This window comes from Pagrus pagrus, assembly GCF_965226575.1.
Source record: "Pagrus pagrus genome assembly, chromosome: 1".
NCBI lineage: Eukaryota > Metazoa > Chordata > Actinopteri > Spariformes > Sparidae > Pagrus > Pagrus pagrus.
In genome coordinates, this window is record NC_140185.1 from 8,309,892 (window position 1) to 8,333,982 (window position 24,091).

Sequence of the window (24,091 nt, forward strand, 5' to 3'; positions counted from 1 at the left end):
GCAATTTTTTGGTCTTTATTACTGTGTATCTTTGACCATCATAGTAACAATTGATCTCTGTCAAGTTAGAAATAATGTCATCCTGAGCAGAATCATTTCATATTCTTTTGTCTTTCTTTAGAGTGATCACTATTTTATTGACAACTAAAAAATCTCATCAAGGTTTTGAAGGTTTGGAGAAAATCTTGTTAAAATTTGGTTTAGAGACTCTGGAAATCCAATTAGAAATAAGCTCTCACCTTTGTGATTTTATTGGTTTGAAGTTTAGCAACCACATTCTGTCTCTTTGAGTTTAATGACACAGACTGACTAACCTGTGACAACAGTGATTTTGATTGTTGACATTCAAAAAGGACTGAATCAGCAGGCATAAAAATAAGTACACAAGCAACGGATTGAAAATAATTCTCCATTTATTTCATTGTCTAGTAGCTTCTGTAATCAGTAGTGGCACTAAGCTGAGAGCTGCAGTCAATAGGTCATAGACAGAAACAGAAAAACATAAGGTAGTGGCTACAGAGACAGGTAGAGAAACAGTGGAAGACAGAAGCTGACAAAGGAAAGTAAAGACAAGAATAATTACACCCCCAACATTATAAAGGAAGGGTTAAGCACAAAATGTTCCAAAATGCTACATTACCACTTTGAGGAACAATGATCATTACCTGAAGTTTAACATTGACTATATCTAACAGTTCATCAGTCCAGGGCCCTCTGTTATCAACATTTTACATAAAGGTCTCTAAATTGACTGTGAAGGGTGATATGTAGAATGCTTGTGAGTTCAAGAAATGTGGTAATTGTCAAATGTGCATGTTTTATTGTCAACACCCCTGAAGCTAATGTACATTGATAAAACCCACACATTCTTAACCACCATGGTCATGAACAGTGACTTCCACTTACATCATGAAACACTCCTATAAACAATCTTAATCTAAGTCAATCTCTTTTAATGCACTGCTGTCACTCATTGCTGGGTACGACTGCAGCAGTTCAAGATGTCTCAGAGGACGAACTTAAGATTGATGTTTTGATCACAGAGCTAAAAGGAAAGTGACTTGTCGATACCACAGGAGGAATACTACAGGACAGTTTAAAATAGCATTTTCTCTCAGTACATTTATTGTACTGTGCTTAGCATTTGAAATTATATTTCAATAATAATCTTATAGTTGTTATAACATTGCCATAGTTTATAATGACCTTTATTTCAGAAGTCCATTTGCCAGAATGGTACATGTAGGAAGTAGTCCTCTAACATGCAAAAGAAAATCAAGATGCCACATTACCAATGCCATTTAGCCTTGAGTTGCCACCCAACAACAAATCCACATGGCTTTAGTATGGCAGTATATGCACCGTAATGTACAGAATGAAGCTAACAACCAGTTGCAACCAGTACCACACACCACAGAGCAGCCTTACTATATTTAACTCAACAAGGGACTGAATGGAAAGTGTGTTGCTAAACATTGAAAGAGTATCAAAAAACCTGAGAGATGAATCCGGTTTATGCCTCACATGCACAGAATCGATCCAACACAACAACGTGAATGATGTGAGTCTGTATTTAAGGCAGAGAAAGAGAAGGAGAGCGAGACAGAGAGGAGAGGGGCAAATTCAATAAGCTAGACTAACAACCTCATCTCATGTATGCCCAAAGCTACTGCTGTTACAGTAAAATGATAACAAATAAAGTATTACAGCCAATTCACAGTTAATTTGGTCATTTGTGTTAAGTCCAGGCTGAAATGTGCATACAGGTTTCCCTTCTTCTTTCTTACTTAAAGCAATTTAGATTAAAAATGAAAAATCCAGCTAAATGGACAATATTGTCCTGTAATATTCCTTACATTGCTCATCAGTACAGACAAATTGGACAGTCGGTATTCTCACAATAACTAATTAATGACTTGATAATCTCATATATTTGACATCATTTTCAATCAGTGTCCAAGAGGTGCCTTTGATTTTAGTGGCCAAAATCACCAACAACAATGATTTTCCTCTTTTTGTTATTTGTAACTGGCAATTGTCCAGTTATGCATAAATGCAACTAAATAGCATCCTGAGAAAACCAAGTAAATACACAGACTGTTAATGTTGACTACAGAAATACAAATCTCACAACCCATCAGCTGTCATCTGACAGCGATTTAGCCTCTGTTGGGACAGCTTCAAGAATTCTGGTGTGTCCGGATGAAGGATTTCTGGACCGAGACTTCCTTTTCTGTGTGCTGGTAATTGTTTACTGTCCAATTAGTAACTTGAGATGTGAGAATGGAGTTGTATTTATTTGCATATGAATGAAGATAAATAAAAAATAGATAAATAAAAAGCTCAAACATTAGCCAATGCTTGCATGCAACCACAGCCCGCTCAAACGTGATTGGTCAACAAATGGAAACCAGGACCAGAAACCACAATCGGAAACCAAAATCTTGTCCCTCGCCTACAGATTTAGCATTCATATGCAGATAGTTGTTTACAGAGATTATCAAATATTGACATTTTCTTTACAAATTGCTTGTGTGGTTCATTAGATAAGTACCCTTGCCATTTGGTGCATGGTATTTCATTTGTAGATATACAAACATCGTAAAGGAAAGTTAGAAATGAGTAAATCTAACCTTTCACTTAAAACTGACAGCATGCAAGATTTTAGTTGGTACACAATGTTGATAAATGAGGGCCCAGGACTCGGTCCAGTGCTGTCGTTTTTTTAAGTCAAAGTCTGCCGTCAGTGTTATGTTAGACTAGGTCGTACACACAACACAGAACAAATAACTGTGACAGAAATACAACACAGAAATGTAGGTATAGGTGCTGCTCCTTCTCAGAGCTTGTCAGGGGCTCTGTTCCTTTTGGCAAAACTGGTTTCTGAGTTGCAGCAAAAGTTGCTATCAAAAGCATAGAGCAACACTAAAGGTCCTCTTCTTCCATGCAGACAACTGACTGATCGTCTTGTAAAGCCTGTGTAGGAGAGAGCAGCCCCCTATCTATCCACCAAACACATCAGATACATATCGTATCCCATCCTAGGACCACCAGTTCTTGGGTAGCATCCTATCAGCCCCTGGTGGAGCAGTCACACATACCTTGGCACAGACACTGGCAGAACCCATAGACCAGGCAAACAGTAAGGCTTGATGGCACCAAGCTAACACATACAATGCCTAGTGTCACTCTCTGGATCACCAACAAGTAGATTCCTAGAGGCAGAGAGCCAAAGTATAAGAAACCCAGCAGCCAGACCAGGATGCGTGGGACATGATTACAGAACTTGGACATGGCGTCCTGATCAGCTGGCCCATTGGAGCCCATCGATACTGAGTCAAGGCTCTGCTCAGCATAGATGTCAGAGCTGGCATTTCGGCTTGGGGAGTGCTGCGTGTCCCTCTGCACTTCCATTATAGTGATGACCAGGCAGTTGGAGGAGTCAAGAGATGGGCTGGAGGAGGACAAACTCTTTGGAGTCAGGACCACCTCCCCGTTGTGGTCGGAGCTCCAGGATTTGTCCCGCATTGCCAGGTGGGACATGATATTAGCATCGTCAGGCAGGGCTGACACCTCGTACTCTGAGATCTCAGTTTGGTGTCTGCAAAAGGGGCAGGAGATGAAGCCTGCCCCGTCAGCAATGTCCAGGATCTTAACGAGGCAGCGGGCACAGACCCGGTGTAGGCAGTCCAGGATCTTAGGCTTGCGGTTGTGGGCATTGTAGCGTTGGTAACAGATTTTACACTCTATTTCCTCTGGTGGAGGACAGTCCTTCTCCTCCAATTCAACCTGAGGACAGCTCATCTTCAAGTCATGATCTGGGGAAGGAGAGAAAAATATAAAGGCAGGGACAAAGCGAGTTAGAATGATAATGATATTTATTTAGGCCAGTAGTACATGTGCCTTTGACTAGAACACTAGAAATCCCACTGAAACAAGCTGACGTTTCTCACAATTGTTATCTGCTGTATCGTTGCCCATCAGGGAAAGGTCAGGGCTCTGCCTTCCTCTCTGGCTGCTTCTGTTCTCTGTACCTGCTGGTGATGAATGATTTATGGTTTGGGAGTTTGATCAGGGTGTCATCCCAGAGCCCTTTGTGGCGAAGCAAGAGCCAGTAATGCTATTGATATTTGCGGAGAGGTGCTAGGGACAGCTGTGCCTTCAACATTTTTTGTTGATTCAGTATTTTGTTTAGAATACACTGTGTTGCGGTTGTTCATTAAAATGATAAGCCCCTGAATTGAGGCCTTAACACTGTTACTTGTATATTTTTTTCATTTATTCGTTGTCCATTGGATCATATAGACCTGTTTAGCTTGTTTTATTTGGTGGGTTAGGATACAGAACTTTAGAGCAATGTAATTTCTTTGTTCAAAGCAATTTGCTCCTATTCTGTGTATACTGACTACCAACCAAGTGAGTGTTTTAGTTGAAATGAATCATAATCTAAATAAAACTAATTAAATTGAAAATCAATATTCCAAAACTGGGGTTAAGGTTTTGGCTAATGTGAGTACAAGTTATAAACACTGTGTAACAGTAATAGTTGGTGTCATCAGCTTCAGGCACAGCAACAGAAGTCCTAAAGGGCTAAAACGACACCCTCCAATCATCAGTTTCCTCCATTAAGAAACCACAAGAAACTGTCAGTCATCATTAATAAGGTCAAATAGCCATAAGCCAGTATCTGTAGATACCACACAATACACAATACTGTAGGAACACGGTTACCCCAGATTGTTACTGTAACAGATCACTACCATCTGCTACAGTATCTTAAAACGTCTTTTAAGATTTCAGGAGCTTCATAATCTCAAAATTAATGAAATGTCATCTGTTTGATTTTTTTGGACTTATGTTCAATTAATTGCCTGTTTTCCTTTTCAGAATTTAAATTGGAAACGTAACTGTTGGCAATATGTTTTCTGCAAAGTCTGTCATTCAGTAAGTTTCAAGAATTACATTTCAAAATGTTCTTTATTGTTGTTAAGTGATGATTGATAAGTAATTCAGGACAGTGCACTAAATGGAGAAAATAATAAGAATATGCAGAAATAATGTCTTAGCAATGGTGCAGTGGGTAATCATGCTGGAATACCAGTAATTTGTTGTTGGGATTTATTATGTGGGCATGGTTGTAAATTTTCTGTTGAGTGTTTTTTACATGCTGGTATGGTTATACTATGTTGATGGTTAAAGATAGAGCTTCTGACTTCAGTTGTAGAGCCCATTCAAACATCTTTGTTACTAGGTACTCTGGAAAGTAAACACTGCTAGAAATTCAGCTAGAAAAACCATAACATCACATAGATTTGACATAAGTTGCCATGCATTATTAGCCAAATTCTGCTTTTATAAACCCTCATGAAAAAGTCAACTCAGCTTTTGTTTAACAGGAAATTTGACTTGACAAGAGGTCATTGTCATTGTGCATTACCCTGGTTGAGAATTCAAGGGCAACAACACAATAAGCCATGGTTATATTATAAAATAAATTACAATGATGTGTATACCCCATTATAAATGTCAGAGAATGAGAATGTCAAAACCAAACAATACAAACCAAAACCAAAACATCCAACCGATACAATAAATATAATTCCAAAAAACCTTTAGTTATAGTGTCTCTGATGGCATGAAACTGGCAAGAATTGCGGTGTGTCCGGATGAAGGATTTCCAGACCGAGACTTCCTTTTCCGTGTGCTGGTAATTGTTTACTGTCCAATTAGTAACTTGAGATGTGAGAATTGAGTTGTATTTATTTGCATATGAATGCAGATAAATAAAAAAGAGATAAATAAAAAGCTCAAACATTAGCCAATGCTTGCATGCAACCACAGCCCGCTCAAACATGATTGGTCAACAAATGTTGGCATGTTCTTTATTAAAGCAAAAACCATCACACATTTCTCAGAATGTCCCCTTATGGTTATGAAATAGGTGTGATTGCACAAAAGGGACTGAATGCTTAGCAGCAGGACTTCAATTTTCACAATGTCATTTCATATTCCCTGATCAACTTGGAAACAATTTGACACAATCTAAACACTTTCTACTCCAGTTACTGACATCAAGCATGGCCCAGTGGCAGTGCTGGTTGTGAAGTCTACTTGTACTCTGTGTCAAAGATGTACACAGAGCCTTAATCAGCTTGGTATTTTTTTTAATAAAAACAATCTAGTCTCTATTAGGGTGGGGCGATGTGATGATACAGTTAAATATTGTGAGGCCTGATGCCATCTTCAATGGAAGGTTGGGCATCACCACTAACTTACATCCTCGTGCCTAGCTTTAAACTGTCTCCGTCTCTCGCAGTTCTTGCAATTTGGATATGGCATAGTCATATTGCGATTTCGATTATTTTGCGAAAAACTGTGCAGCCCCACACTTTGCATTAACAAACTTCTTTTAATTTGCTCTCCCACATCACAAATGCCATTTTTGCTCTCTGGTTGGACCCCTTTTAAATCACATTGTTACGCAGTTGCAGGGCTCAAAAGTTGATGACTGTAAGCCATTGGGGATGGACGATGGCATGATCAATCGGCCACACCCAAGTCTCTTCTCTTAGAGTACACAATGAATTCCATTATGTCCAACAAGGATTATAAAGACAGTCTAGTGTGTACGTATCACTTACTTTTTTGAGACTTCATAATGATACTTATCATGTAGTTGTAAGCTCTGTGTTATTAAAGCCCTATTCTATATGTAAATTGAGTGCTTTTATTTCTGGTTTGTTAAAATTGAATGAGGTTGGATACTCTACAGTGTTATGTGTATGTGTATATATATATATATATATATATATATATATATATATATATACAGTACAGACCAAAAGTTTGGACACACCTTCTCATTCAATGAGTTTCCTTTCTTTTCATGACTATTGACATTGTAGATTCACACTGAAGGCATCAAAACTATGAATTAACACATGTGGAAATATGTACTTAACAAAAAAGTGTAAAACAACTGAAAATACGCCTTATATTCTAGTTTCTTCAAAGTAGCCACCTTTTGCTCTGATTACTGCTTTGCACACACTCTGCATTCTCTTGATGAGCTTCAAGAGGTAGTCACCTGAAATGGTTTTCACTTCACAGGTGTGCCCTGTCAGGTTTAATAAGTGGGATTTCTTGCCTTATAAATGGGGTTGGGACCATCAGTTGTGTTGTGCAGAAGTCAGGTGGATACACAGCTGATAGTCCTACTGAATAGACTGTTAGAATTTGTATAATGGCAAGAAAAAAGCAGCTAAGTAAAGAAAAACGAGTGGCCATCATTACTTTAAGAAATGAAGGTCAGTCAGTCCGAAAAATTGGGAAAACTTTGGAAGTGTCCCCAAGTGCAGTCGCAAAAACCATCAAGCGCTACAAAGAAACTGGCTCACATGAGGACCGCCCCAGGAAAGGAAGACCAAGAGTCACCTCTGCTGCGGAGGATAAGTTCATCCGAGTCACCAGCCTCAGAAATCGCAGGTTAACAGCAGCTCAGATTAGAGACCAGGTCAATGCCACACAGAGTTCTAGCAGCAGACACATCTCTAGAACAACTGTTAAGAGGAGACTGTGTGAATCAGGCCTTCATGGTAGAATAGCTGCTAGGAAACCACTGCTAAGGACAGGCAACAAGCAGAAGAGACTTGTTTGGGCTAAAGAACACAAGGAATGGACATTAGACCAGTGGAAATCTGTGCTTTGGTCTGATGAGTCCAAATTTGAGATCTTTGGTTCCAACCACCGTGTCTTTGTGCGACGCAGAAAAGGTGAACGGATGGACTCTACATGCCTGGTTCCCAGCGTGAAGCATGGAGGAGGAGGTGTGATGGTGTGGGGGTGCTTTGCTGGTGACACTGTTGGGGATTTATTCAAAATTGAAGGCATACTGAACCAGCATGGCTACCACAGCATCTTGCAGCGGCATGCTATTCCATCCGGTTTGCGTTTAGTTGGACCATCATTTATTTTTCAACAGGACAATGACCCCAAACACACCTCCAGGCTGTGTAAGGGCTATTTGACCAAGAAGGAGAGTGATGGGGTGCTGCGCCAGATGACCTGGCCTCCACAGTCACCGGACCTGAATCCAATCGAGATGGTTTGGGGTGAGCTGGACCGCAGAGTGAAGGCAAAAGGGCCAACAAGTGCTAAGCATCTCTGGGAACTCCTTCAAGACTGTTGGAAGACCATTTCAGGTGACTACCTCTTGAAGCTCATCAAGAGAATGCCAAGAGTGTGCGAAGCAGTAATCAAAGCAAAAGGTGGCTACTTTGAAGAACCTAGAATATAAGACATATTTTCAGTTGTTTCACACTTTTTTGTTAAGTATATAATTCCACATGTGTTAATTCATAGTTTTGATGCCTTCAGTGTGAATCTACAATTTTCATAGTCATGAAAATAAAGAAAACTCTTTGAATGAGAAGGTGTGTCCAAACTTTTGGTCTGTACTGTATATATATATATATATATATATACACTATATATATATATAGGTTGGTTTCACTGTCAGTTGTGCCAAGAGTAACTGACAGGAATGAGGTTAATGAGCAGGTATTGTGTCTGCTGCTGAGTCAGCAAACAAAATACCAGGAACTGTTCCTGGACACTTGCACTATGACGGTACATCTAATAACACTTGGAGATGTAACTCTAAATGCATCTCAAGCTGTGCTCAAGCAGATGTATCCTTTTAGATCTGTCCCCGTTGTTGCAACTGGGCAGCTTTCCCTTACATTTAAGAGTCTAAAGGTTTATCCTGATGGACTGCTCGGTGTCGGAGAAACATGCATCTTCATGGAAAATATAACCTTTGGAACTTGCTGCGATTCACTGGGTTTGCCGTTTTGTGCCTCAGCCTTGCAGCTTACATGTCACGTTGAGGTCAGACGATACAACAGCTTTGACCTACTGTAGTGCCATTATCCCTGTTCACTTTTGAAAGCATATGGGGCTTGTTTGCTGCTGTTTCGCAGTGTGATGATATCATTATCAACCACTAGAACATGCTGATATGGACATCCTGAATATATAGTATAGTATCAGTGTTCTTCTTACTTTGTCTACAAAACTGGTGACTTGTGCTTTCAGACGTGTATTACCCAGATATGATAATCATTTCTTCAGGTCCAGGTATATTTAGTTTAATTCAATATTATTCAGTACAGCTTAAAAGGTTTTATAAAAGGTTAAGTAAAACCTCAGAAAAGTGCTTTTGCGAACTAAAGCTGCAGATACGTCATTCCTGTTGTTACTTACTTTACCTCTATATTTGGTCATTAACCAGTCCCCCTCCCATCAGAAGATGCTATATAAAGAAAAGCCAGTCATTCATTCATTCATGACCATGAAATATAGATTGAATAGGTGGATGTTGCACTGGCAATTGCCCAGCAGGCCTCTCTGTGACTGTTAAATATTTTAGTCACCAGTCTGTTACGTTAAAAAGCCCTCTGAAACATGTCAGATAGATGTCAGAAAGAAGCAGCTGCTGCTGCATCAATCCCAAGAGCAGAATCTCTGTTTTCCCCTGAAGTCCTAGACAAAGAAATGTTGTAAAAAAAATGGTACAGCACCGAGATTGTGCAAGAGTAAATACAGCTCACTGTTATGCGAATGAAACATGAACTTGAGCAATTGTTCATAAAGAAACATCATCATCAATATTGTTAACATCAGCTTGTTTTCTTCCATCTCTACTAATCGCTACCTTAAATGGCATCTAACCTCTACCAACTGTTAATATACATTACCACTCTGCAGTTGAAATGTGCATCCAGTTCTGAGTTTCCAGTTGATGCACACAAGTGCAACAAACCTCTGTTTATACATTTCACATCTCTAGTTAAACTGTGTATAAGACAATCCAACCTGTGATTTTCATACATCAGTTGTTCTACACCAGGTGTCATGGTATGGCAAAGGGAGAAAAACAGAGGGAGGGGGAATGGTAGGGCATGCAACAAAGGTCACCAGCTGGAATTCAGCCTTGGATGTTGTGGTTAAGTGGCATGCGCTGTAACTATGTGGCCACCTAGAGAGCCACATTCTATAAGTCATTAGCTTGGTTTGAGTAAAGCAACTGCATTGCTGAGTGTGTCATTGTGAGGTTCTCTTTGTAGACCAACCAGATGGATGGTCCAGAGAAGCTCAGCAATGTTGTCAGCTGGAACAACACAGGTTTTGGATGTTCTGGTTCAACAGAGATCAATAACCATCTGCTGTCTGATTCTTCATTTCTCAACCTTGAAATTGTTTTCAGCTTGTTGTTAGAAGGTGATGAACACAATGCCCATTAGAGCATACTCCTACTCCTAGCAATCGAGTAAGGCTGGTGTGATGAGCTGCTGAGGTACTATGATCGACTTAGTCACGCCAGGCTTTGCTTTCCCCTCTGCAATGCAGTCTTGTGGTAGATAGAGACAAAAGGCAGGACATAATGTGTAGAATGCTTTCCGTACTTTCAGAGTTGTTTGCTTGCTGTATCAAGTATGCTTTAGAAATCAATCTATATGCCATGACATTGTAAATAACTTATTTCTACGAAGGTAAAATGGGATATGGTTGGCTGATCGAGCTGGATTGAGGGACAAATGACAGAGGACTCATATAGGGTTATACTGGTGTATAAAGGCCTGTAGGGGTATTGACAGCTGACAGAAGAGTCGTGAGACAATGAATAATCGAGGGAGTGACAGTATGGTGACTATCAAGTCAACCACTCTTTGTCTTGTCACAGCAGTGTTGTAAATTACTCATGAGGAGGGAATGTGTAGGAGAACAATGTTTTAGTTTTTCCTTATGTGTGTATGAATGTCAACATACAGTATGTTCTGACTGACTGGTCAGATGATTGACTGGTGTACAGTCTTACAGACTAGTTAACTGGCTGGTTGACTGATTCATTGACAGGTTGTCAGACTGATTAGCTGGTCTCCAAGGTAAATATGTTTAATTTGAAGTTATAACATTGATTTGAGAATAGTTGTGTAGCTCCACTATGGATGAGGAATGAGAAATAGCACAGGGGAGGAGGTGGACCAAAGCTGACATTTAAAAAGGTCAGCTTTTCAAAGAAAACCAAGTGCAAGTTATATCAACAAATGGCAAGACTGCATTACACCACATGGTGAAACAATGTAACCTGTGTGAAACACTGAAGAGGAAAAGAAAAGCCTTCAGAGGAACACATAAACAAGAGCAAGGTAAGTCTGAATCAAGGGACGCTTTCTGTTATTGTGAGATATCACTACAACATATAATATTATCAAGCTATCAAGGGAGGAAATACCAGGAAAGACCTGCTGCCTGATCTAAATAAATAAATAAAAATCCTTAAATATACCACATTTACTGTAAACTAGAAACTGCTGAGCAAACCTGTCTTAACATCTTCAGATGGTTTTAGAATAAATTCAACTAGAAAGGCCTTCATACAGACTAGAAGCTGCTGTGGATACTAAATACTTGTACTATATACTGAAGGACACACCACCCATGTCACTCACTGCATTATCTGGTGCACAGAGAATGAATAAGTAAGATACGTTAGATTCATCAATCAATGATATCTACTGATTTTACTCCATATTACAACCCCAAAAAACAAACAAATCTGTAGCCTATAAAAGTGCAGTGGAGTGCCGCTACCTTGGGATTCTTCAGTTGTGTCATTGCCATCTAGGTACATCCCATTTGAGCACCCGCTGGGCCAGTTGCTGTGTGTTTCATTCTTCACCTCCATTGGGGTATTAATGTACTGCATAATTGTTTCCTAATCAGATCAGATGCTAATTTCACACATGCAGTTTGAGTGAGACTGTCCAACAGAGCAAAAAACATTATCAGTCATTTCAATAAGTGCCCCAAAACAACCTTTTTCAACCGAAGCCATGACCATTCCATTAACTTAACCAAGTTGTTTTGTGCGTAAACCTAACCAAACATTTATCATAGTTTGTTACTTTATAAAACGGATTTGGAAGACGCTGGCAAATTATGTCATCCTGGTGATTGTGGCCTCACATAATATTACACATTACCAACTACATTACCCACAATGCAACAGTCACTGAATGACACCACTGCAGGCAGATTATCAGTATACATGCAGCTTCCTCTGGAGCCACAAAAGGCTTTATACTACCTTTTTCACAAATGCAGTATTACCCCCCCAAGACCTATAAACACACTTTAATGTGTAAATTTGGTGGAGTTACCCTTTAAGGGCAGTATCTTACATCATCATTTTCCATTCAATTTGGAGAATTTTGGTTAGAACAGTATGTACCTCTACCCTTTAGTCCCTTCCAGCTTCATTTATGATGTTTTGTCGGTGACTGTGAGCTCTCATAGGAGGTCGAATGAGAGGAGAACCAGGAGAAAATCAATCACTGTAAGTTATTCTACAAACCACTACCAGTCTCATGATGGTATTTTTAAAAGCAAAAAGAGCTTTGATCAGAAGGTTTTGTCACATAGTGGAAAATACTTTGATCAAAAAGAAAACATCAAAGTCTAAGTGTGTTACGACAGCCACAGAACACTCTGTACAACGCTGAGCTCCAGACGCTCTGTGTAAAGGTGTAGACTTGACAACAGTCAATATTCTGTGTATAGATCTTGGCAGGATGAACAAGATCAAACACTGTGTTTACCTGAATTTATAGCATGTGATATGGAGAAAGTAGTAGATTTATCCTCTCTTAACATTAACAACATTACAATTCATCTTCTCTACAGCATGCATCCCACAACACATACCTCACAAAAATGTGTGCACCCCACTGTTCCTAAACTCTTAGCTGGCTATTTATCCTCTTAATCCCCACAGTATGTTCTTAGCTTCACTGTCTCCTCATCCCTCCTCCACCTTTGAGTGTGGATTGTTGATGATAGCTTTGACCTTTGCTGTCAGAATATCTGCTTGGTGAAGCTTCTCTGAATTATGCCATTGATCCAGACAATTATGCTCATGCTGCTGTTGGCAGATCTTTCATCCTTGTTTATAACAATTAGGTGTAAAAACAGAGCATTCTTTTGCTAAACCTTTCTTGTGCTTTTTTTAACAGTTGACCTGTTGAAACACAAAGAAGAAGCTTCTGCTGTACTGTCTAGATGCAATAATTTGACGAACAGCACAAGAAATTATACATTTTAATGCATGTGATATTTTTTCAAGTTCAGATTGTCACTATAGAATTTTGCTGCTGATCTAGATCTATTATGTCTCTGCAAAGATGCATGTTAACATTTCCTCTGAACTTACTTAGAGAAGGGTGTTCAAGCCATCATAGTAGGTCACAGAGGCTCATAGAGGAGTTGACATGCACAGTTCTTACAAATCTTAACATGCAGTGTCAAGCGAGCTGATTGCTTAATTAAACTCCTGTCAGAAAGCAGGAGGAAAAGCAAATTAAACGTTGTTCAAGTAACACAAACACGAAACCAAAGATTACCTGGCAAAGCCCAGAAAAAAAATGATAACCCAGATGCTGGCGCTGATTCTGACTGATTCTCTACTTTTTTTTTTTTTTTTTCAAACAACAACAAAAATAATAAGCTTTCAAAACATTATGGAACATTTTTTTCCTGAAACCTCTGACTGACTATGTTTCTGTTGTGTATATGTGTAGTACAGTTTTGTAAGTACGGTTCCATTCCTAGTTTTATCATTGGTCCTTTGCAGCCTCTCTCAATCAAACACTAGCCAGGTGACATCAACTAAGTCCATGAGGGCTCAGGGCTTAAGGCCTTAGCAGGGACATTAGGACTGGGCCCATGTCTATGGAGCCAGATCAAGGCCAAAAGCTTTGTTAAACAACTGAAAGTTCAATCCTGAATTATATATTTTTTATATTTTATATTTTTTTTAAAAATCCAAAATATTTTCAAAATAAAAATAGCTGTAGGAAAAGGTTAATTTCAAATAACTATACTTTTGATTTAATTCTGACATTCTTTTGAATTTCGGAATTAAATCAAAATTAACAAAACAACAGAACTAACAAGCCTTTTGGCCTTGATCTGGCTCCATACACGTCTGGATTGTTTCACTCAAAAATAATTTGCAATGGAAATGTATTTGGTAGCTACATCACAAAATACAACTTGCTGTGCAATCATCATAAACCTGAAGTGATCATGTTTACATAATTTACGCTGATAAAGAGCATAGATCGCTGTGATCGGCTTTGCTAGATCAAAATGCATTTGTGTATGTAACTGAAAAACAGATCACTGGACCTTTTACAGAAATACACCGCGTAAATTCCAGATTGGTGTGAAAAGATTCTCCTTGTTATCCTCCCTGCACCCTAAATGATTATATGTCAGAGAAATGATAAACAAATAAAATAAGAAAAGAGCAAAGCATAAACACTGACCAACTATCAGGCTCTTGAAAGCTACAATGTGCTTCAAAACCATCAATACCACTAAAGAGCAACAAACCATTAGTTTTCTGTCCTGCCAAACACTGGCAGACCATTGATCCAACACGATTTCTAAAACAGGACTCACTCAAATCCTGTCTTGTCCTGTGCCCACTGCCCAGGTATACTGTACTGGTGTCTTCCAGGGTGCTTTTGCTCATTTTTCCTGTCTGACTGAAGCAGACCCCCACTAGACAGATGTGTCAGTTAACTTGTTTATGACTTTGACGCTGGCAGATGTTTGTGACACACATGAGCAGAAGATTTGGGTTAATCTAACAAGATGTGGGATGTGTTGTCTTCACAGTTCTTCTCTCACCATGGGACGCGCATGTTTGTATGTGTGCTTGTGATGTCTGTGTTTTGTGTGCTATTGGCAGAAATGCTGGTACTAGTAAGTTTTTCAATCCCAGCAGACAAAGAGGCTTACTTATCTTTCACAATAACCCCATGGTGTTATTCTTTTGCAAGCCAACATCTAAATAAATCTCTACACACCTGTGGGCTCTCAGCACCACAAGAGCTTCACTCCTCAGCAAAGGTCAGAGATTTTCACAGAAGTCTTGTGAGAGCTAGGAGATCAGATCCCCCTAACATTGAGTTTTATGCTGCACTCCACTGGCTTAGAAGGAGAAATGTCATCTTTTTTGTACCTTTACTGAGCCAGGGGTAGTTAGTTGATCAGGCTCTTTTTCAACCCCACCCCTCTTCTACACATTGTGAAGTTTTATATATTTACACCTTGATGAATCATTAACCACTAGAAGACAACAATTACAACCAGTGTTTTCCTGTTGACATTTGGTAGCTAAGAATTGCAACCACAGTCTTACACTATCTACCACTGGAAACTGTCCAATAAACAAACTGTAGGCTGCATAAAGTATCTGGCTTGTTCCTTCAGTATACCCACAGCATACATTAAATACATCTTCCTGTATCTTTTTCTTTTGTCTCACTATGCTCCCTTCCAATGCGCCCACTTGTCTCTCATTACATGCAGGAAGATTGAGTGTAGAGGGGGGTCTCCTGTAGTTGAATCATGCCTGCCCTATGGAACTGCTTCATTACCTCTTCCATGTTTTCTTCTGCTAATCGCGCAAGACAGCCAATTTCAGCAGAAAAGGTCAATGTGTTTACAAATGCAATGATGCTTTATAGCTGAGAGAATGGAGTTATTGCTGCAGGGAATTTAAACATTTGGATTTGTGAATTAATGAATTGGATTAAAGGGTATGATGTTAGTGGTTGTGAGGTGTTGATTTAAAAAACAGCAGCCTGGCAGATGAAAGGAGAGGAGGGTGTATACACAGTAGTCTCTTAACACAAGCTCAGGATTTACTCTGCATTCAGACTGTCAGTAGCAGTTGTTGGCTGCAGCGCAAATCGTATTTCAGCATAAGGGAGGACATATGGCAGTGCTGATGCATGGTTTGCTTCAAACAGGTGGTAGGACCCCAAAGGATCAGCTTCAGCTGGCTTCTCATATGGACAAACAAAAGAACCAGGTGACTGGTCATTATAGAAAATTAATGGAGTGAGCAACTTCAAGCTGAAAACTCGAGTGTACTGCCAGTCACTGCAACAGGCAGTATATCCAACACTCTCTCACAGCATCTTTCTGAAGGCTATGGGTTGCCCCAGGGGACAGTTATGATTGTCTGGTCTGAGTTTGGACACCGTATATAATATATCCTGTATACATGTAAAAATCCATTTAACATGAATTGGCTGCCTTAAATATACTTACTTAAATAGGCAATTTTGATAGGCTAATGCTTCGATAACAGTACAGTTAAGTTTAATAAATGGAAAGCTAATGTTAATGGTCAAAATGTAGCACAAATCTGACTCTTAAAGGGACAGTAAACTCCAAAATGCCAGATTTTCCCTCTAACCATAGTGCTATTTATCCAGAGATGCCTGCCGCCTCTCAAATATAATGGAAGCAGATGGCACTTGGCTTGTGGTGCTCAAAGGGCCAAAAACATACATTTGAAAATTTGCAATGTCAAGAAACCATGACCTGGTTACTCAAGATAATCAACAGACCTTGTTGCAAGTATTTTCATGTTGGAACTATTTCTTTTAACCATACCACAGTGCAGAAGGAAGCTGCATCTACTCAAGGATGAGAGGCTAATGACAATGTGGGAGGTAAACATAAACATCCTCTTTGGCTGAGCTGTGACTTTAGCTAGTTCAGTTAGCTTAGACATCTTGAATAACCAGGTCATGATTTCTGGAAAGAGAGTGCTGGTTTTTTTTTTTTTAATCTTTTAATTTTTTTTGGTGCTTTGAGTCGATTACAATCTAGTTCCATTATATTCGACAGAAGGCAGAAATCTCTACAGCCATTATCTCCAAAACTCAGCAACCAACACCAAAACAATCTAGATGGATTAATAGCACTCTAGGTAAGAGGAAAAAATGGCAGTTTTGATTTTGGGGTAAAGAGTCCTTTTATGGTTTCAGAACCTTCCAGTTAAACAGAGTAAACGTAGTTTATTGTTAGATTGGAATTTCCAGAAACATGGCTGAGACTGATTTTAAATCAAGTCTCTGTCCCTATTGAAAAAATACACTTAAAGCCCACAGCAGAGCGCAGTGTTTGTCCTGAGGAACAAGTCTTGAAGAAGTGTTAAAACAACAATGAAAAACATCTCTAGCTTAGTAAGCTTTAATAAATACTTGTCTGCTCCGAGTTTTTTGTTGTTACTGTGCAGAGAAGGTCAGCCAGCCTCTGGGTTAGAGCTCGGAGGGGAGATTTATTGGTTTGGCGTTGCTCAGCTCAGCTTGTTGTGAGGGCTAAATGTCACCGCTTCAGCTGGGCTGATGCTGGCGCCCTGCTGCCTCCCTGGGGGTTTGATGGAGATTCAGGCCAAGCTTGGGAGACATTTTGCTTTCCAGGTTATAGTTCTCCAACAGTAAATACCAATTCCATTCATTACTGAGCACAAACTTGGAATTAGCATGCCTGTTAGGGGAAGAGAGCCATATTCATGGCTAAGACTCTTAACTGGCCCAATTCCTAGTATGTGATGGGACTAGATTCAAATAAGTTTCAGATGAATATTTAGAATCTACTTGTCAGCAAGACCTTGTAAGCACCCTGCTGTTGCTGAGCTCTCTAACGTTTGTTGAGTGCGTCTTGAATATGTTAAGCAACGTGATATTGTGAGATACCCCATGTCTTCAACCTCTCTCTCTGTGCACATTAAACCTTACCCTGTAGACTACATATTAGCTGGTGATTCATTTTCCTTTAGCAAACAATAATAAATAGATAAATAGACAAATAAATTAAAGAAATATGAAGGATTCATTGATAGTTTTGGGCTACCCTCTGACTACCTCTTGTAGTCCAAACAAACAAACCATCAAAAGATGTTTGCTGAGTATTCTGTGGGGAGGGCCAGATGGAGTGGGGGGCAGAGTCATCAGCAGAGCCAGACCATCTGGAGGAATAAACACCACGAGTCACATCTGATTTTGCTCATTAAACTGTTCAATGGGAGTGCTTTTTTAACATTGTCAGAAACATGTAGGATAATGTAAGTACATAATTTAAGAAATGCAGAAATTTGAATGCCGATGTTAAATATTATATCTTTAAGAGATATTGGCAGCTTTCTCAAAACTTTGTTAGATGTCTGGCAAAATCATTGTTAGTCATGGTGGGATTAGGTACACTGTGACTATTCCAAACACTGAGAAATAAGAATCAGACATTTTACTTCTAAGGATCATACTAATTCCAGAAGTCTCCATTCTTTGCAAATGGATTATGGCAAGGGAAATAGCCAATCAGTGCTGCCGGCCTCGAAGTACATCAGATTATATGGCAAGGTGGTGGCTGATGACATACATCATGCTGCCACCTAATAATCACCTATGTATATCCTGCAAAGAAGCGGTCAATGGTAGAAGAGAGGTGAGTGTGTCACTCTGGTAGGATTGAGCGGGCTAGCCCATATTTCATGCAAGGCTATTCAGAGGGAGAAGCCTGTGTAAAATGCTGCATGTAGGCGCTAATGCTAGTACTTAGTATGAATTGTAGGTCATTTATTTTCCATTAGTGCTAATATAGTGTTCCTGAGCTGTGTACCTAATTGCATTTCTAGTCATTCTGACATTTTACAATTCTTATCTTTTATTCACTCACATGCACACACACCAGCCTGCACTCCACAGTGTTTGGTCAGACGTCAGTAAATAAAATGCATACTTAATCAGTCAGGCAGATCACTAGCAACCTTATGATTGATAGCTTAACTGACAGTTTGCACATTGTCTGTCTTGCTGACACACCTCTTCAGAGCAGCCAGTCATGCACATTGCAGTTAATAAGCCAAACAGCTACACAGAAGTCTGTTGAATAATGACGCACTGAACATATTAATTGCTTGAAACTAGGGCTGCACGAAATGGGGGGAAAATAACATTATGATTATTTTGACAGATATTGCAATTTTGGTATGATTCACCATCATTGTTTGATGTTTGATGTTTCATTTTCACATAAAAACTATTAAAATCATTATGATGTGACTTTTGTTGGAGTCTGTACCATGCAAACATCTTTTTTTACATCTAGGAAACAAGATTTGCAGGCCAGGGCATCTCTGCAGCACTACAGTACTTCATTATATAGCTGTTGTTGTTACATATTTTACCTTTTTCTTTTTAAACATTTAAACAATTTGGATATTGCATTTAGCCATTCTGTGGTTTGGATAACATTTCGATAAATTGTACAGCCCTACTTGAAACAGCTAATGCTTGATTGCTAAAAGGAAGACAGTGACTACAGTTCTACGACCCAGTGTCAGTAAAACAAGAGAAGGTCTCCAGTCAATGTCATAATCTAAACATAATGAGTAAGAGACAGTGAGGTCCTATATCATATGAATTAATAGATGAGATGGTTATTTAATGCTAATGTTGTAAATCATATGCTCATGGACTGGGTAAGGGCCTGTATGTATATTTCACGTGTCAAATCTGACAGCTTAGCGTTAGTTCATGCAGGACATGGAAGTCACACGCCCCAGCCGTAATCAGCTGACAGCCTGCCTATCGAATCATCGTTACCAATCAGTGTCTCACCAATCACAGCTGTTCTCACCACAAGGCGGTCTATTTAAATATGGCTCCCTTCTCACTCATAACCACTCCTACTCAAAAGCTGCCACAAACCGCTGCAGCTGGAAAGCCTGTCACCACCACCCTAGCCTCTACCTTTTTTTTTTTTTTTGAGTATAGTCAGAAAGGGCTCAAGGTTAAAAAACAGTATTGTCTTCCTTATGGCTCAATCTTGTACACTCTGGGGGGATTTTCTGCATTGACGGTCAATTCAGGGTGCGTCTTAAGAGCGGAGCCGTCAGCTGCAAGTATAACTGTATACCATTATAGTTTAGTTACTGGGTGTGAGCTCACACAGGAGCAGCCATTTAAACGTATACATTTAGGCAACATTGTCATTGTCATGAATTGCTTATTAAAATGTTTCTTTTGACTCTTTTTTATTTAATTGACATTGTCATTCTCTGAATGTCTTTTCACACAAACTGCTCAACTTAAAAAATAATTTTACCCACTGCCTTATTCATCAAGTCCTTTTTAGCAAGAGTGAAAATCATGTCGACATGCTCCCGGCTCGCAAGTCTGTCCCAGGCATTTCATTTCTTTTTTCCTGTTTTTCATCAGGTGGCCACTTTGAGAGAAAGCTGTCTTTTTAAAGCGAAAACCAATCCGGTAGAATCAAAAACACAGAGGAAAATGTGTAGAAATTACAAAGCTGTCAGCCACATAAATACAACTGCAAAACCATTGAGGATGTTATAAAGTTCATGTAATCCCAAAAAGTGTTTGACAGGTAGTTCACACACAGCCCTAATAGCCCTAACACTTATTTAGGTGAGAAAAAAATTTTGCTCCTTGTTTTCATAATGACTAATGGTCATTTCCTACCTTCTGCCCTATTATAGGTTGTATGTGATCTCTCTGCTTACCATTCCTCTAATTCAAAAGCAATGAGCAGAGAAACCTGTGCCCCACTGTGTCCTTGATTATGATAAAGAAAACATCATTTGACATCTGTTGGTGTCAAAAAGAGAAGCCACATTTTAAATGCGTGTGGTTGCTTCCTGTTACTTTGCATATACAACAGAAAGCAGTTAAGGGTTAAAAAAAGCTTTGTATGAACATCACATTTAGATAATTACAAATCCCCAGTCCTTAGATCTTGTATCATAATTACTAGATTTCAAAGAAGGGAAAGTAGAGCCTCATAGATAACTCAGTCTCAAATCCATTTGCTTCCAGACAAGTAAGCTACTTGAAAACCTGTGATTAGTAAGAGTGACATGGTCAAAACAACTTGTTTGTTTCACCGAGCACAGTGATAAACTCCCATGCACACACGCAAATCAAAAGCTGATAGAAGGCAAACACGCACTATCTGTCATTACACAGACCTTGTTTTCTCATCACTTATTTTTCTCCAGTGGCAAAGCTGCAACACAGAATCTGCCCTCTCTGTTTCCTGTTTTCCATTTGCAATGTGTTCTTTCATTGATTCTTTCTATACCTATCTATAACTATTTACCTTTTGCTTTATTTTCATGACTGAATGTCTGCATCAGCTGAGGTAAACTAGTCCGCATAACAATAAACACATATTCCACTTGTATGAGTGTGTGTGTGTGTGTGTGTGTGTGTGTGTGTGTGTGCTGTACTACCTGCAGTAGTTCTGAACTGTCTGCAGCTCAACAGCTGCTGATACAACAACTTAAATCTCAATCTGAACAGAACTGTTATTTGCTGGACTCGCACAAGTACACACCCTCCAAACAAACACCAGATGCACTCAAATCAGCCTCTCCATGCAGGTTTGTGTGTGTGTGCGTGTGTTCCTCACCTTGTCCCAGTGTGTGTGACTCCCCCTCCTCCACTCCAGTTGTCTCTGCTGCGCTGTCCTTCATGTAAATCCACCTCCTTCATAGCAACACTACACATCTCATTCCTCTGACTGTTTGTGTGTATGTGCAGGTGTACCGGAGGCAGGCGTCTACCAGACTGTCAATGTTGGAGGAGGCAGTGGAGGGGAGGACAGCTTCTTACCAGAGGGAGATCCTTTACCTGCAGAGGCTGCTAAGAGAAAGACAGGAGGCTGAGGAGAGACTGCTGCAGTCCAAACGGTAGGAGGGGAGCGAGGAAGAGAGAGAGAGTGGAGGAGAAACAGTAGGCAGGCAGGCGGGCAGAAAAAGGGAGGAGGAGAGGGAGATAATGTGTGAATGAAAGGAGGAGGAGAGAGAGAGAGGAGATGCTGTGTGTAGCCAGAGGCAGCGAGAGGCAGCGAGAGGCAGCAGTAAGTGTGTTTAGAGGCAGAACAGTTACTGACAGGAAACAGATAGAAATGTTCAGACAATTAGAAAGATTTGAACCTTTTTGTTAATCTTGTCTTTTCGTACATTGTTTCCCCAGTCAGTCATTTCGATTTGAACAAGAGTGACCAATCAATAGTAGAGCTTGAATGATACATCTGCAGTCCATCTGCAGTATGGAAAATATTAAAGATTTTTTTTAGGCGCTTCAGAAACAGTGTTGCAGTTCCATAGTTTGTCCACTAGAGAGCACTGACAGGTTAATGTGTCAACTCTAAAATGCTGCAGCCAGCATGCAGCACAAACCTTGTTCACAAGTCTTTAATAAGCAAATTTAAAGCTGCTATCACTGATATTTTTACATGAACAATGTATCAAATAGCTATGTGTATTTGAAAGTGGTCGTTCAAAGTGACGAAACCACCAGTCACTAGGTAGTTACTCAAAAATTGTAATGTACTTTTTTTAAAAGTAATGCAATACTTTAATGATCTACTCCCTGTGGTATGTAACCTTTTTCACCACTTGTTACATTACTTTTGGGTTACCCCGCAGCATCGCCTGAAATGTACTGTTATGTTCATTTTTTAAAGCTAGACATCAGCTCCATTGCCACTGTGTATCTACACAGTTTCTGTATTCGTATATTGCACGTTTCCACTGTCAATGCTGGGTTCAGGAGATCAGTGCCAACATCCCCTTAAACCAGTGGACACAGCAGATCTCACCGCTTTATACTAAATTTCTCTCTTCACACTAAATCAGTTAACCCCCTCAGGACCACCCTTTTCTATCAGTCCTCTAATCCTTACTGTGAATTCTCATTTACCAACACTAGATTGCTTTGGGTGGAACAACTGCATCTGCTTTTCAGCAAGATCTGCATAAATACTGCCTGAAGCATTTTGTTTCAGAATTACAGAGAAAAGCCTAGTGCTGGGAAAAACAACATATGGTTGTAGAAAATAATTGGTTTGGGTAAATGGGATAGTACCAGATATAAAATAAGTATACTGTATATATTGTATCTATGTATGTATGTATACAGTGTATATTTCTTGCATATATATTAATGATTTTATGATATCAGTAGATAATGATGTTGATACAGGCCATGTGAGGGAAGTACTGTATCTACCAAAATACTTTCAGACAGTATGCAAGGACAATGTCATGTTGTCAAACATTTAAGTTGTGTCTGATTTTGAGAAAGAGATTATTTTAAGATATCTTTCTGCTACAGTGTGACAGCCTTGAAGAAGCCGACTGGTACTTTGTTGCGCCTGAAACAATGTAGCACTTCCCCTTTATTCCCTTGTTAGTCTGTCCGTTTTTAGCTCGGCCTCTGGGCTTGCTGCCTGCTGCTATCAAATGAAAGCTAGCTAATCAGATTGTTAGAAGATCCTGTCCTGCTCTGCCCTGAGGGCATCTTAATGACAAATAACACACACTCCCACACTCATCACTCACACCACTAACCTCGTGGCTTCATGACACTACAAACCGCTGCACTGCTGGCTTTGTGAAACTGCATTCACCACCAGAGCAGCTTTACCAAGCATGTACCCTACTCTTGACTCTATTAGTCATCAGAATACATGTGGGTGAAGCCCTGTCTAACCTCCAGATTATAGCCGCGAGAGTAGGCTACTTTACCAGCCACAGTAAAACTGTGAAATTATCATTGTAGTAGTTAGTGGTGACTTCTTGTCCCACTTGTAGTTTTGAGAAAACCAGCTTCCCCCCCTTCTCAGCTAGTACATTAGGAGTTCAGCCAAGTAGCAATCCACTCAGCTGAAGTCAAACTTCTCAACTCCACACAAAGGAAAAATCTATGTCTGCCTCATTTTCTTTTCTCTCTGATCCACTGCTTTGTATTCAGCCTGTGCTACAGCAGCAGGGTTGCTGATAGGTTGTGATTGCCGCCTGCCTGCTGAGTTCTGCGTATCCTCCAGAGAAGCAGCACTGCCTGAGACTTCCAGGAGCTCAGGAGGGGATTGAGCCTTCAGATCACTCTTTCCCCTCTAAATACAGTTGTCTCTTCCCCATACTCAGCCACAAGAAAACATTAAAAGTTCTGCTACATACTAGTAAATAGTGATTTTTATAAAGACAGCTGAAGTTTTGAGTGTACTTGCATTGTGACAAATAGTTCTCCTTTCATTTCTTTCAGCAGCTTGCTGACTGAGATGTTGATTATATAATCCATTTGCAGCACTTTTAGATTTTTGTGGGGTTGAATGAGTTCAGTATCTCATGGCAGAT

General features: G+C 39.7%; 2 protein-coding genes across 4 annotated transcripts in view; one reads left to right on the forward strand and one right to left on the reverse strand.

Annotated features, from left to right (window-relative positions):
• Positions 1-24,091, forward strand: part of cep89 (centrosomal protein 89) — a 69,936-nt gene that overhangs the window by 35,400 nt on the left and 10,445 nt on the right. For 2 of the 3 annotated variants that reach the window (XM_084350316.1, XM_084350318.1), the window contains exon 17: positions 21,492-21,640. In XM_084350316.1, the coding sequence (XP_084206442.1) occupies positions 21,492-21,640 (149 nt within the window). Of the gene's footprint in view, positions 1-21,491; positions 21,641-23,708; positions 23,886-24,091 lie in introns of those variants that run through there. The other variant, XM_084350317.1, reaches the window with a different exon arrangement.
• On the reverse strand, positions 113-21,483 carry LOC311255693 (E3 ubiquitin-protein ligase RNF182). Its single transcript, XM_084350342.1, is given in 3 exon segments — positions 113-3,116; positions 3,118-3,818; positions 21,361-21,483. Coding segments are annotated over 3 exon segments (840 nt in total). The 5' UTR covers positions 21,425-21,483; the 3' UTR covers positions 113-3,041.